Source organism: Pogona vitticeps, chromosome 2 (genome assembly GCF_051106095.1).
Source record: "Pogona vitticeps strain Pit_001003342236 chromosome 2, PviZW2.1, whole genome shotgun sequence".
NCBI classification, from domain to species: Eukaryota; Metazoa; Chordata; class Lepidosauria; order Squamata; family Agamidae; genus Pogona; species Pogona vitticeps.
The window spans coordinates 25,220,241-25,235,541 of NC_135784.1; the positions used below are offsets into that span (position 1 = coordinate 25,220,241).

Consider the following 15,301-nt stretch of genomic DNA (forward strand, 5'->3'; position numbering starts at 1 on the left):
TATACTGACCTAATTAATTTTGCCAAGACGACAGCAAGCTAGGAAGCGCTGAAAATGGACAGGTTGACCACTTTTACACACATTAGTCAAAGGACATAGCAAGTATTTTTGTCAGATGTTGCAGAAATCTGCTGATCAGGCTTCTTAAGGAAGGAAAGTGTTGAACAGGAAGTTGGTGTAATAGTTAAATGTTCAGGACTATGTACCAACAGGATTCTGGCCCAGACATTCTGTATTGCCTACATCAGCACTTCCGTTGGCCCCTCTCCAGTCTTTGTTGCCTGTGCCCGTTAGGTAAAACAGCTAAACTAGCCCTGCCATATACAGTATCCTTGAGAATATGTGGAGAGACGTGTATCAGACAAACATACAGAAGCAAGCAAACAAGGAAGAAAACTTTGTGGTACCTTAAAGCCTTACTGCTACAGTACATTTCTCTAATGTGAGCTTTTGTGGATCAAGTCCACTTCCTCAGATATAAGAGTGAGGGTGTTTGTCGTATTTACAAAAGGTCCCACGAGTAGGTGGTGGAGTACAGATAAATCGACAAGGGGACAGTTTTTTTTAGTAACCAAAGTGACAATTATTCCTTTGTGATCAGTCTGTGAATAAATGAAGGGAGGCAATGTCATTTTGTACCTGAGCATGTTTCTTTAAGAGGTGCCACAACATTTTTTTTTCTTGTCTGATGTGCTTGTGAGACTAAAAGGTACCATGTGCACATCTTCAAAAACTACAACTTTGAAAAGCACTGGGCTCAGCCAAATAGAGCGAAGGTCTGTCTACCTTGTGAACTGTTGGTTTTGTTCATTTACTATCCAATTCTTTCAGTGTCCTGATAAAGTACAAGAAGGCAGGTTCTCAGCCCTGAAGGGTTTACACAGGAAAGGTCTGAGGGGTGGCCACAGAGGGTACATAGTGACACAGACGGTCCCAGCAAAACATGTCCCCCCCCCAATTGTTTAACAAGCAGGCAATCCAAGAATTATTCGTTCCATGGTTGTAATTTTCCAAGAAGTAGCAGCAAGCATATCGCCAAAAAAAGGATTGGATTCATCCAAATATAGAGATCTTATTTATTATCATTATAATACCCACTCTTAAGGCTACACTCTTACGTCTGACAAAGTGGACTTCTCCCTGAAAGCTCACGTTAAAATCTGATGAAGAGGTGTTTTAATCCATGAAAGCTCCTGAATTGTAGGATGATTTTTAGTGGTTTATAAAGGTGTTGCCTATTTTTGGCATTTCGATTTTATTTTGTTTGGACCACACAGCTAACCTTTACTTCGATTAAAATACTGTATAGCAATTAGTCTTGAAGGTACCACAACGTTTTTGTCTTCTTTATTTTTTCTTTTGTTTCCTTTTTTTTTTTTTTTTAAGCGTTATCTGGGAAGAGATCTCCAATCACGGGATATTATGGTCTGGGAAAGCAGGAGGGGGCAGAAACAATGAGAGAGGGGAAAAAGCTGATGATCATTGCAGGGAGCTTTTCTCTCTCCCGGGCAGAAGCAGGCTGTCAATGGCTCCAGCCCGATGGCCGCCCATTCTAAGGTGCTCACTAGATTTTGGGATCCATGGAATTGGGGGGGGGGGGGTCGGGGGTTGCTTTGCCAGGAACCGGGCTCGCCTTCAGTCACATGATGGGAAGTGGAAAGCAAGCTTGCCCCTGCCGGGCAAGAAAGAGGAGCGGTGCAACCTTGAAAGAGGACCCCGCTGAAATCTCCCCCCCCCCGCCACTGGGATGACGATTGCTGCACATCTGGAGGGAGAGGCAACAAGAGGAGGGCGGGTGGGGATGTGAGGGTGCAAGGTTCCTTTGGGGGGGAAGAAGAGGAATCCGGTAACAAAGCTGGGGGGGCAATTTGAGGGAGCCGGGAAGGCATAGAGGGCGGCATGTGTTGCTCGTGAGAAAGAGGTTCGAGGCTTGGCTTTCCACGGCTGCTATTTACCATGTGGATCCTGCATTCTTCTCTTATCTCATCGCTCGTCTGTAGTTCAACAGGTCCTGCCTGCGCAGCTGCCGAAGCCTGCAAGATCCAGTCAGCATAGATGAAAGGTAGAGCTGAATGCCTGCCCCATGGGCGAGCTGCTTTTCTCTCTCTCTCTCTCTCTCTAAAAACCCCCTTTTTTGCTCTCTGGTTGTCTCTCTACACCCGAAAGGGCCAGTCCTCCCAGAAACCAGATGTTGGCCCGGGCAGGATCAGAGCTGTGATGGAAAGGAACAGGGTTCGAATCCTTCCTCTGCGTTTGTAACCTTCCCTTTCCTTGAAAATGCGGAAGATTAGCTGAATATCAGTTATCGGTCAGAGGGGAAAAAAACAGTTATGTTTTGCAATCTGCATGTGAGTAAGACAGGCGGTGTTTGTCTGCCCTCCAGATGTTGATGAACTCCTGGTCCCACCTCCCCCAGCCCAGAATGGCATATATGGGAAGATGGGTGCTATAGTCTCTCTTCTAACAACTTATCCCGCCCTGTCAGTGATAATTTCAGAATAGCTGTCTTAGCAACACTCACCCCCATTTCTTATTCTATTAATTATACTATAGCTACTATGGTAATCAAGCAATATTCAGTGTGGTGTAGTGGACAGACTGACAGATTAGGACTCAGGAGAAATGCGTTCGAATGCCCACTCAGCCATGGAAACTGAATGGGGGTGTGGAGTGGGTAAAAAAGGTAATGGTAAAGGTTCGCCTTGACATTTAGTCCAGTCATGCCTGACTCTAAGCTGTAGATCCAGCATTTGTCCAAAGACAGTCTCGGTCACGTGGCCAGCGCAACTAGACACGGAATGCCATTACCTTCCCACTGTCATGGTACCTGTTTATCTACTCGCATTTACATGCTTTTGAACTGTTAGGTTGGCTGGAACTGGGACAAGCGATGGGAGCTCACTCTGTTGCTTGGATTCGATCTTAAGACTGCTGGTCTTCTGACCTTGCAGCACGGAGGTTTCTGCGGTTTAACCTGCAGTGCCACCACGTAAAACGGGTTTTAACTCGTTTCAAGGAACGGGTAAAACCACTCCTTAAATACCTCACTTACCTTGAAAGCTCTATAAGGGTTAGGTAAAGGTAAAGGTTCCCCTTGACATTTTGTGTCCAGTCGTGTTCAACTCTAGGGGGCGGTGCTCATCCCCGTTTCCAAGCCATAGAGCCAGCATTTTGTCCGAAGACAATCTTTCGTGGTCACATGGCCAGTGCGACTTAGACACGGAACGCTGTTACCTTCCCACCGAGGTGGTCCCTATTAAGCTACTTGCATTTGCATGCTTTCGAACTGCTAGGTAGGCGGGAGCTGGGACAAGCGACGGGCGCTCACTCCATTGCGTGGATTCGATCTTACGACTGCTGGTCTTCTGACCCTGCAGCACAGGCTTCTGCGGTTTAGCCCGCAGCGCCACCACATCCCCATAAGGGTTGCCTTAAGTCAATTCCAACTTGATGTCATATAACAACTGCAATAATATGAATTATTTTACTATTAATTTTATTTTATTAATTATACTTATTCTATTAATTTCTAAACACAGCCTGAAACAAGTCACTAATGGAGGCCTTTGTCTGTCTCTTAAGAACAGTGAGTCAGGAGTCTGTCTGTAGCCAGGTCTGAAAGCAGCATTTATTTATAAAGGTTACCAGTCAGGCCTTCAGTCAGGCAGAGGATTGTTTCTTGGCAATATACACAAGAATTAAGCAATCTTTACAATAATAACTTAAACATTCATTATAAATAGCAGTGTGCAATTTATGTCAACCAGTTAAAAATATGAATTTTAAAGTTAAACTGTTTGGGCCAAAAGGAAGGAATTTCCAGTTCAATGGAAAGCCACCATAGACATTACAGTCAAGTGACAACAATGCTGGTCAGAGAAGGCTGCATATTTTTGCTAGTAAATAGTCAAAGGAACAAGAGTTGCATCTGAAGTATGAGCGCCTTTGGGGGAACAGAGCTTGCTGTGTTTCGATGCGTCTGCCTAGAGGACTCAAGCTTAATTTCACGTTAGCTTCTAAACTGTGTGTCTCAAGTCTATATGAATTGTGTCTCATCTTCTCCCCTCAGATACAGCAGCTGTGTCATCCTTGTACATAACCCAAAGGTAAGGATAGGTGATACTTTTATCAGAATATTCTAAAAAATCACAAATATAACCTAGCATTCTGTAGCTCTGGCTGATCCAAGGCAGTTGCTCCCTGGGGCTGAGTAGGAAATCAATGGAGCAATTAGAATGCAAGAGGTGGGAGGATAGTCATCTGCAAATATCGGAAAGGCTGTCACATGGGAAATGGAGCAAGCTTCTTGTCTGCTGCTCCAGAGGGAGGGACGCAAGTGTGTGGACTCAAATTGTAAGAAAGCAGATTTCAACTAAACATTAGGAAGAACTTTGTGGTGATAGGAGCCATTTGACAGTGGAATGGACTGCCGCAGAAGGCGGTGAGCTGTCTTTTGTTAGAGATGGGGTGGCCATCAGCTAGGAAGGTTCTTGCTGCAGATTCTTGCATCAGCAGAGGGTGAAACTAGACGAGCCTTCCAGTTCCTTCCAGTTGTACATTTTTTTCTATGATCAAGTTTTAGGCTATTAGCTCACATCATTTTTATAAGGCCAGGTAACCTTGATAAGGCAGAACTTCTGATATGGAAGCTCTGTAGGGATGTCTATGTTTCTCTCCAGATGTTTGGTCTCAATATGCAAAGGTCTTGATTAACTTACTGGACAGGGTAAGAAGTAGCTCCTGTGGATGCCTTCAACCCTTACCAAGATTAGAGCTCACCATGCTTTGACATACCCTGTTTCTCCTAAAATAAGACCTACCCTGAAAATAAGCCCTAGTAGGATTTTGCAGGATGCTTGTAATCTAAGACCTACGCCAAAATTAAGCCATAGATAAGTGAAACCCCGCCCTCCACCCTTGTGCAGCAACCAGAAGATGACATGGCTTATTTGAATAAACGTACATGGAAAAAAAAAAACACATCCTCTGAAAATTAAGCCCTAATGCATTTTTGGAGCACAAATTAATATAAGACCCTGTCTAATTTTCAGGGAAACAGGGTATAATGGCAGAATGGGGCTACAAAGTACTTCCAGTGTAACCACCTCTCTCCTTTATATTTATTTATTTATTTATTTATTGGACTTATATACTGCCCCATAGCGCTACAAGCACTCTCCGGGCGGTTTACAATTTTAATTATACAGGCTACACATTGCCCCCCCAGCAAGCTGGGTACTCATTTTACCGACCTCGGAAGGATGGAAGGCTGAGTCAACCTTGAGCCGGCTACCTGGGATTTGAACCCCAGGTCGTGAGCACAGTTTTAGCTGCAGTACAGCGGTTTAACCACTGCGCCACGGGGCTTCAGTAATTATATAATAGTACAGTGATTCTGGCCATTCTGTTTTTTATCCCAGTCTTAACAGATTTCAGATTATGTGCTTTGCAGAACTTGTATAAACTTTCCTAAATTCAAGGTAACTCTTCCCTCCTTGCATTTGGTTCGTGTGCATATTTAATGGATGTTGTTGTTCCATTGTTGTGCTATTACAGTACTTTGCCTGTTGTTTTAATGAAACTGTACTGTTTCTGTTTATGTGTTGGTTTAAGTCCTGTAATCCATTAAAAGTTACTCCATTAAGGCTGCAATATATATATATTTTAATAAATAAAATAAATGTGATTATTTTGTTCAAAAAAATCCCTTCTGCTCTTACAGTGACCTAGAGACAAAGAGAATAATATGTTTATTGATTTTTTCAATCGTGATTTGTAAGATCTGGAATGAAGTGGTGGGCTTCTGTGCTCCCCTTTCTCGGAAGTATTCGTTCCTTTGCTTCCAGATTATTTCAACTACAGTGGTGCCTCGCTTAACAATTGCTTCATACAACAAAAAATTCACTTAACGATGGCTTTTTCAGAGCAATCTTGTGCTTCACTTAACGATTTTTCCTATGGGCAATTTTCGCTTAACGATTTTGGGACCATGCTTCACTTAACAATGACAGTTTTAGGTCCCCTTGTTTCGCTTAACGTTTTTTTTTACAGCCCCGTTTTTGCTATTTTAAAAATATTCTAAAATGTTTAAAAATGTTTAAAATGCTTGGAATCGGTAGTGCACCTAATAAAACCTTCGTTAACTTACTTTGGCTTTGTTCTGAGTCTTTTTGAATTTTTTGTGAATTTTTTTTCCCCACTGAAATAGGCTTCAATGCATTTCAATGGGTTTCACTTAACGTTTTTTCCTATGGGGATTTTCGCTTAAGGATGGTAATCCGTTCCAATTGGAACGGATTATCCAGTTTTCAATGCATCTCTATGGGAAATGGTGTTTCGCTTAACGATGTTTTCACATAGTGATGGTTTTATTGGAACCAATTAAAATCGTTAAGCAAGGCACCACTGTATAGCAGAATGTGCCATTTGAATTGGGTGAGCTATGGTTATCCCTCGCCTCCAGACCATGGTTTAGAAACCAGCTCTATAGTTAGGGACAGAGCTAGGAAGTAACAATTTAAAATAACAGTTACCTGTAACAAGTTCCTTTTGGTTACACATGCAAAGTTTTCAACATTTTCTATGAAGTTACAACACCAACATCTTTCAGCATGTATAGCAAAAATAAAAAAAAAATGATGATGGACTCATAAAGAGTAGCTGATTTTTTTTTCAGCATGAGCTTTCATGGATTACAGTCCACATTCCCACCCAACATTAATGTACAAGAATTAGATTTTCAAATTCAGTGACAGCAAAAGAAGTTAAGCTTTTTTTCTGCTGATGTTCCACTCTCTCATTCAAGTCACTTAAAAACGGAGAAGGAAATTGAAAAGAGAAAGGGGTGTGTTAGCTCGAAGGGTATTCTAGAGTGCCCAACCAGATTGAAGCAGATTGTCTAGATCACTGGTTCTTAACCTTGGGTTACTCAGGAGTTTTGGACTGCAACTTCCAGAAGCCTTCACCACCAGCTGTCCTGACTGGTGTTTCTTTTGGGAGTTGCAGTTCAAAAGCATCCGAGTAACAAAGGTTAAGAACCATTGGTCTAGATCAGTGGTTCTTAATCTTGGGTTACTCAAGTGTTTTTGGACTGCAACTCCCAGAAGCCTTCACCACCAGCTGTGCTGGCTGGGGTTTCTGGGAGCTGCAGTTCAAAAACACCTGAGTAACCCAAGGTTAAGAACCACTGGTCTAGATTAATGGTTCCCAACCTTGAGTAATTCAGATGTTCTTAGACTGCAACTCCCAAAAGCTTTCACCACTAGCTGTGCTGACTAGGATTTCTGGGAGTTGTGACTCAAGAACACCTGGGTTACCCAAAGTTGGGAACCACTAGTCCTGAGCTTGTAGGTCCTGGTGACTGTAGCAGAGCCTGTTTCATGAGAAAGCATCTATATTTTATTGATTGATTGATTGATTATTGATTGATTGATTGATTGTATTTATACCCCGCCTATCTAGTCATTTCACCTTTCAAATCCTAAATCCCACCTGACAATTTTTTTTCTGGCTGCCTCTTATATATTCTTGACAGGATTTTCACTCATCAAGCCTGAGTTGATCTCCTAGCTTGAGCAAGATCCTTAGTTCCCAGATTAGCTCATCTTGGAGAAAATGGAGGATACATTACAAGAGAATACAGGTAAGGAAACAAAAACACAAGGGGTAATTAATAATAATAGTAGTAGTAGTAGTAGTAGTAGTAGTAGTAGTAGTAGTAGTAGTAGTAATAATAATAATAATAATAATAATTATTATTATTATTATTATTATTATTGTTGTTGTTGTTGTTGTTGTTGTTATTGTTATTATTGTTATTATTGTTATTATTATTATTATTATTATTATTAATTGTCATTGTAAATATATACACAGTATACCCATACAATAATTTGTATAATTTGTACAATTTGAACAGCATCTTCAAATTACAGTTTGAACTGAAGTGTTAGAGCAGGCAGGGGAAGCAGCTGGGCACCAGATACCTTTGGGCTTTAATTCCTATTACGTAGTTTCACTCATGTCCTTTCAGCAGGCTTCCTAGACCAGTGGTCTCCAACCTTGAGCCTCCAAATGTTCTTGGACTTCAACTCCCAGAAATCCTGCCCAGCAGAGGTGGTGGTGAAGCCTTCTGGGAGTTGTGGTCCAAGAACATCTAGAGGCCCAAGGTTCGGGACCACTGTCCTAGACTACTCTGGTTGGCCGCTACATGAACAAAACACTCGAGTTAAGGGTCTTTTGGTCTTAGCTAACACAGCTCTTCTTGCCTTCTTCTGAATTGCACATGATCCGTGTCCTTTCATGGATTACTCATGATCTTGCTTTTATTTTCTGGGGTTCTTTTTTCAGCCGATCGTCCAGTTCCAAAGTCTGAGCTCATTTCTCAAATGCAACAGGGAGAGGAACTGTGGCTCCCTGACTCTGAGGATTGGGATGAAGCAGAAATCTCGGACACCAGATCAGGTGACTCATCAGGTGAGCCAGCCTGTCACCATACAAGCCAGAAATCCCACTGCCTGGGAGAAATCTTGTCACTGACTCAACTTCCTTTTTATAGTAATTGTTTTTAGATTTAAATATTTTATTTTAATGATGTAAGCCTTAGCTATATACTCATTGTTTTTAGCTTTCAGTACTATCTTTCAATAATATAAGCCACTTTTGGTCCTTTTTAATTTATTTATATTTAAAAAATATTTTTACCCTGTCTTTCTCTTTTAAAAAGACCCAAAGTGGCTTACAAGACTGAAAGACATTTAAAGCTAAGCACAATCAGTATAAAGAGGCTTCTTACATCATTAAAAGGCAACATTAAAGCTAAGCACAATCAGTATAAAATATATTTTAAAAGACCACTCTGAGAAATTAAAAACAAAAAAAAAGGAAAACATACATAGTATTCAAAATCGAGTCAAGATAGTAATGCATAACAGTTCATTTAAGGAGAAAGGTGGGGTAATCATGTTTTAAATTAATGAAATAAATAAACCATTAAAACATTCAGAAATTATTTTCAAAGCAGCAGATCTTTGGGGGGTTGGAACCACACTGCACTCCCCTGAATCCCCCTGACACTAAACACACAGAACAATTTTGCTGCTGTGCTAGCAATGAAAGGAAATGCATTTTCCCTGGGTCCTTGTGCACCTTGTTTACAAACAGAATCATATTTCCAGGAATGTGGTTTGTAAAGAATACATTGAGAATGTGCACCTTGCTGTCAACTTACCTGATTTATTTAAAATATTTTATGCTGCCTTTCTCCGATTTAAAAAAAGAGACTCAAGGTGGCTTACATCCTAAAACACAATATTAAAAGCTAAAAACAGTAAATTATTCAAATATGTAAAAAGCTTCAAATAAACGGTGCCTTTAAAGAAGTTAGAGCATCCTTTTTTTTCCCCTGCAGGCATTACAGCCAAAGTAATCAATGCCTAGCAGATACTGGGGAACCAAAAGACAAAAACAAAACAAAATGTATAACATCCCCCCGACAAAAGCAAAAAAAACCAAAAAAAAAAAAAAAAAAAAAAAAAAAACCAGGAACTCTATCTTAGACATTCTTTGTAGTCACACACCATCAACGGATTGTTTCTTCATACAGTGGGGTCTTGACTTAAGAACGGCTCGAGTTAAGAACATTTTGACTTAAGAACCACTCTCATAGGAAAATATTGACTTGACGTACATACTTAGATTTGAGTTAAGAACTGAAAAAAACCCACGTGGGAGGCAGGGAAAGTGCAAAAAGTGAACTTTCAGTTAACTGTTGGCCAGTGAAAAGGGTGCCTGTCTGCTTCCTCACTCCTCCCAGCATTTAGAGAGTGGATTGGGAGACAGTCTTCAGACTGCCTGGTCCTGTACTGCCTGGACTGTATTTTCCCTGCCTTCCCTGAACCTTTCTTGACCTAAGAAAAAAAGAAACAAAATATCCCCCTCTAGTGGTCGAAGGCAGAATAGCAGCTTCCCATTAGTTTCTATGGACGGAAAAGAGCAGATACGGATCAAATGGTTTTCAATGCGTTCCTATGGGAAATGCAGATTTGACCTGAGAACTTTTCGACTTGAGAACCGCCTTCCAATACGGATTAAGTTCTCAAGTCAAGACCCCACTGTACAGTTTTCAGTATGGATCATTGTACCATTTAGCTATTGCTATGAAAAAATTACTTGGCTGGCTGGATAGTTCAGTAGTTTAGGTATCTGGCTGCTGAACCAGGGGTTGGGAGTTGGATTTCCCACCATACCGCCTGGGAGAAGAGCCAGACTGTGGGGCCTTGAGCAAGCTGCACAGTCTCAGAAGAAGGGAAAGGTAAACCACTTGCCTCAGACTTGGCGTTCAATCTTGTATTTTTTTTAATCCTCCTTTCTAGCAGATAACTGGAGAGAAACAAGAGAGGATACGAAGGATGAAAGGAGTTTCATGGAGAAATTGGATCTTCCCAGACACCAGCAAACCCACACAGGAGAGGAGCATTACACTAAAGAGCAGTTCTATAAATGCACTGTATGTGGAGAGTATTTTGCCGAAAAGACGGCACTCACACTTCACAGGAAAGTCCACGCAGGGAAAAAACGCTTTGGATGTGAAGTGTGTGGGAAATTTTTTGCTTGCAATTCACACCTTCAGGAGCATCAAAGAATTCACACAGGAGAGAAACCATACAAATGCCAGGAGTGTGGGAAATGCTTTTCTTCTAGTTCGGTTCTTGTGATCCATCACAGAGTGCACACAGGGGAGAAACCATACAAATGCCAAGAATGTGGAAAATGTTATGCCCATAAGATAGGGCTTCTGAGACACCAGACAGTCCATACAGGAGAAAAACCGTACCAATGTCAGGAGTGTGGGAAATGCTTTGCTCATACTTCACACTTTTCAAGCCACCAGAGAGTCCACACAGGAGAGAAACCCTACAAATGCCAGGAATGTGGGAAATATTTTGCTCAGAATTCACACCTTGTGATCCACTTGAGAGTCCATACAGGAGAAAAGCCATACAAATGCCAGGAATGTGGAAGATGTTTCGCTCAGAATTCAAACCTTGTAAGTCACCAGAGATTACATACAAGAGAGAAACCATACAAATGTCAAGAATGTAGAAAATGTTTTGCTTCCAGTTCACAACTAGTGATCCACCAGAGAGTCCACACAGGAGAAAGGCCATACAGATGCCAAGAATGTGGAAAAAGCTTTGCTCACAATTCACACTTTTCAATTCACCTGAGAGTTCACACAGGAGAAAGACCATACAAGTGCCAGGAGTGTCAAAAATGCTTTGCTTCAAGTTCTGCCCTTCTGAGCCACCAGAGAGTCCACACAGGGGAGAAACTACACAAATGCCAGCAATGCGGAAAATGTTTTGCTCAGAATTCAGATCTTGAGAGCCACCAGAGATTCCATTTAAGACAGAAACCATACAAATGTGAGGTATGTAGGAAGTGCTTTGCTTCCAACTCACAGCTGGTGATGCATCAGATAGTCCACACAGGAGAGAAACCATACAAATGCCAGGAGTGTGGGCAATGTTTTGCTCACAATTCAGCCTTTCTGTATCACCAGAGAGTCCACACAGGAGAGAAACCATACAAATGCGAGGAATGTGGGAAATGCTTTGCTTCTAGCTCAAGGCTTCTGACCCACCATAGAGTCCACACAGGGGAAAAACCATACAAATGCCAGCAGTGTGGGAAATGTTTTTCTCAGAATTCACAGCTTATGGCCCATCACAGAATCCACACAGGAGAGAAACCTTACAAATGCCAGGACTGTGGTAAATGTTTTGCTTCCAGTTCAGTTCTTGTGATTCACCAGAGAGTCCACACAGGAGAGAAACCATACAGATGCAAGGAGTGTGGGAAATATTTTGCTCAGAATTCAACTTTTCTTTATCATCAGAGGGTCCACAGAGGAGAGAAACCATACAGTTGCCAAGAGTGTGGGAAACTGTTTGGCCGAAAGTCACAGCTTGTGAGGCATCGGAGAGTCCATACAGGGGAGAAACCATGAAAAATGTCACTACTGTGGAAAATATCTCTAGGGGTCAGGCTTTACAAAAGGAAAGGTAGCTATGTTGGGAGAGTGCAGCTACATTAAAATCAGCAGTCTGCCTTTATTTGGTTAAACTACAACTGTACAAGAATGTGTAAGCTGTGTGTGTTTTTTTATTTCTATTATATGTTGGTTCAGGAACTTTTCTCACTCCTAAAGCAATATTTTTGCTATTACTGTAAGAGTGCAAATTCCAATTGGAGACTGAAGCCAAATATTCAGAAGAAGATGGAGACTAGGAAGGGCAGCAATGAAGGAATTAGAAAAGATAATCAAGTGTAAGGATGTGTCACTAGAGACCATGACCAAGATCAACCACACTCCTGTATTTCCAGCCACCACGTATGGGTGTGAAAGCTGGACATTTAAAAAAGATGACAGGAAAAATTGATTAATTTGAAATGTGGTGCTGGATGAGATGTTTGTGGATACCTGGACTGCCAGAAAGATGAACAAGTAGGTCCTAGATCAAATCAAGCCTGAACTATCTCTGGAGATAAATATGTTGAAGCTGAGGCTGTCCTACTTTGGGCACACCATGAGAAGGCAGGATTCTCTGGAAAAGACAATAATGCTGGAAAAGTTTGAAGTCAGCAGGAAAAGAGGAAGACCAAATACAAAACATACTGACTCCCTAAAGGACGCCACAGGCTTGAGTTTGCAGAAGCTGAGCAGGGCTGTTGAAGACAGGACATGTTGGAGATCGGCCATTGATAAGGTCGCCAAACGTCATAGGCGACTTGATGGCACAAAAAAGTGACAACAAGATACATCATTGAACCCCTTAAAAAGAGTCTTATTAGTGATGCTGTATGAAGAGCCCTGATGGATCTGGCCAAGATGTTGATCGTTCAGCATTTTCCTTCCATGTTACAGATCTTTTTGAGGAACCTCCAAGCAGGGAAGGGTTCCTGCACTGTCAGATATTAGTAACGGACTAGATGAGTGCAAACAAATTGAAACTTAATTCAGACATGACAATAGTACTTCTGCTTATAACAGTGTTCCTGGTCAGTTGAAAAGTGGTCCAGTAACATGGTTTTAATTTTGGTTGGCTGAGATTACTTCCCTCTGAAAACTTAGGTTTACAGCTTGCACGTATTCCTGGATTGAGCCCTGATCCTGAACACCCCATTTTTGATGATGTCTTGTGTATTTCCACAGTGTGTTGGCTGTGCTTATTCCTGGAGTTTCTGATTTGGGTGCGTGACACACCATAGGAGATGTATCTGCGTAGTTTACTTGCAGATGCTGTACATGTATCTGCCTTTGGAAAGTGTTCAGAAACTTGGGTGGGCCCCCAAAGCTTGCAACAAGAATGTTGACCAGAGCCAGTTAAAGGGGATGGTGGTGGTTTCATTCTTATGTCAGCATCACAGACTACTTGTTCATTTCCAGCATCTTTCATGGTGCAGGTTAGGACATAGAGATAGAGGACTATACAGTTTGCATCCAGGCTAGCTGGAAGCTTGTGTTTCCCCAAACGAATCCGCCAGGATTTTAAGATCAACACAAGGAGCCTCTCAGTCCTTTGTGGCGTCTTCTTGGGAGCCCTGTTCAGTAGTAGTTCCGAAACTGTGGAACTGGTTCAGAAAAGGGCTTTAATGGGTCCCCTTCCTGTTGTCCTTCTGTCACCAGGTGAAGATCTTTTCATTCAGGAAGGGCACCCAACAGCAACTGAGAAAAGGGCATTTTTAATGGTGGATGCTGGATTTTTTTTTTACTGCTGTTTCTTGTTTTTCTGATGGATGTGCTTTTAAATTGTTTTACGTCGTTTTAATTCAGTGGTTGTTTCATTAGGATCACATATATTTAGTTGCCCTTTTCATATTATAACGGTGTGTTTTTAGCTGTTTCTGATTTTTAAAATTTTTTTGTAAGCCATGCCTTGACACCCTGTATTGGGAGAAAGGTGGGATACATAATAAATAAATATATGCACAAAGCCTGCTGGATAAATCACTGACTTAGAGCACAGGGCGAGGAGTTCAGTTTCTCACAATCCCCTGTAGAAGAGCAATACTGTGTAGCCTTGGGCGAACGACATGGTCCTACAGCTTCCACAGAAGAAAGGACGGGTAAGTGTCTTCTAAGTACTTTATACTCATAAACCCTGGGAAGGGTCACTGTGGGTTGGATTTTTTTTATACCTACGTATATAGTACAGCTTCTGGTGATGGAGGTTCAGTTGAGCTGTTTCATATCTAAGTCCATGCTTTCTGTCTGCCACAAAACTCAATGGTTTAGGTCTCTGTCTGCAGAGCCAGAGGTTGGGAGTTTGATTCTCCACTGTGCCTGCTTGACAGGGGCTGGATGCAGTGATCCACAAGGTCCCTTCCAGCTCTATAGTTTTATGATGCTGATGTAAACTAGATAACATCAATCTTGGTGGTTAATTTAGAATAAGACTGACTTGGAAGATCATGAGGCTAGTCCAAAATCCAACTGGAATAATCAACATTTTGGCAGTCCATAGTTGAAATGCCAACTCACTTTGCAGTATGTATTTGCTTGGGAGCTGTGTTTCAGTAGCAGTTGGTATTTAAACGCTTGCAATTGCATGCCCTTCTGGTATCTCTTTAATAACCATCCACTTTCAGTGCTTCAGCTTCTTCCACATGGTTATTTAGCCTCACTAGAACTCCACAGAAATTTTTATAAATCTGCAGCCACCATTTAGAAATTTTGTTTTTTTGAAAGAAGTAGCTTCATTCAGGAGCGTAAGAATGAAATAAGGTAATAGAATTTTCTGTACAATATTATCAATGGCAAAAACGCCTTGGCCTTTTTGTATATTATTTCTAATTCCAAATCAAAGCTAAGGCTGCTTCTGCTAAAAACAAAAATGTGTTCTGAGTGTATGGGATTTTGTAATGTCCTTTTAGAAAAATATCTTCAGACATCCCATGTGCCAGGGTTGTTCCTTTAGACCTCGTCAGGTAAGAGAACACATTACTGAATGGATTATGGCTAAAACATGGTTGGGGAGGGCTACAGTGACCCACCATCTTCTCAAGTAGGTGCTTCTTTATGTTCTCCACATACAGTGTAGTCTTCTCCGTCTTTGTCGTCCCTCAAATACCTCACTCCCTCTTAGATTTGCTTTATCAGGGCAGCTGAAGAGGGGCCCAAAAGGATTGTATCTTAAGCATCCTGGTGCTTGCACTTCCACCAACTGGAAAATACTGGCAGGATATCAGGAATTCCATAGGCCTGTGGAAAGGAGCGTTGGGACAACAAACCCCCTCA

General features: G+C 41.6%; 1 protein-coding gene across 9 annotated transcripts; it reads left to right on the top strand.

Annotated features, from left to right (window-relative positions):
- Positions 1 to 928: 928 nt before the first annotated feature.
- On the top strand, positions 929 to 13,997 carry LOC144587538 (uncharacterized). Of its 9 annotated transcripts, XM_078388554.1 has the most exons (6): positions 929 to 2,062; positions 4,070 to 4,106; positions 5,421 to 5,480; positions 7,535 to 7,642; positions 8,350 to 8,475; positions 10,374 to 13,997. In XM_078388554.1, exons 4-6 carry the CDS (start codon positions 7,615 to 7,617, stop codon positions 12,008 to 12,010), a joined length of 1,791 nt encoding a protein of 596 aa, XP_078244680.1. In that variant the 5' UTR covers positions 929 to 2,062; positions 4,070 to 4,106; positions 5,421 to 5,480; positions 7,535 to 7,614; the 3' UTR covers positions 12,011 to 13,997. The 9 variants fall into 9 exon arrangements, with proteins under 9 accessions (XP_078244680.1, XP_078244679.1, XP_078244682.1 ...); XM_078388553.1 differs by lacking the exon at positions 5,421 to 5,480; XM_078388556.1 differs by lacking the exon at positions 5,421 to 5,480 and having other exon boundaries at positions 10,377 to 13,997.
- The last annotated feature ends 1,304 nt before the right edge of the window (positions 13,998 to 15,301 follow it).

What these genes read in the sequence shown, in the direction of transcription:
- LOC144587538 (XM_078388554.1), top strand. Translation starts at nt 7,615, where the DNA reads ATGGAGGATACATTACAAGAGAATACAG. An exon ending in TACATTACAAGAGAATACAG is followed by an intron (nt 7,643 to 8,349) that starts GTAAGGAAACAA and finishes TTCTTTTTTCAG; the next exon opens with CCGATCGTCCAGTTCCAAAG. An exon ending in CAGATCAGGTGACTCATCAG is followed by an intron (nt 8,476 to 10,373) that starts GTGAGCCAGCCT and finishes CCTCCTTTCTAG; the next exon opens with CAGATAACTGGAGAGAAACA.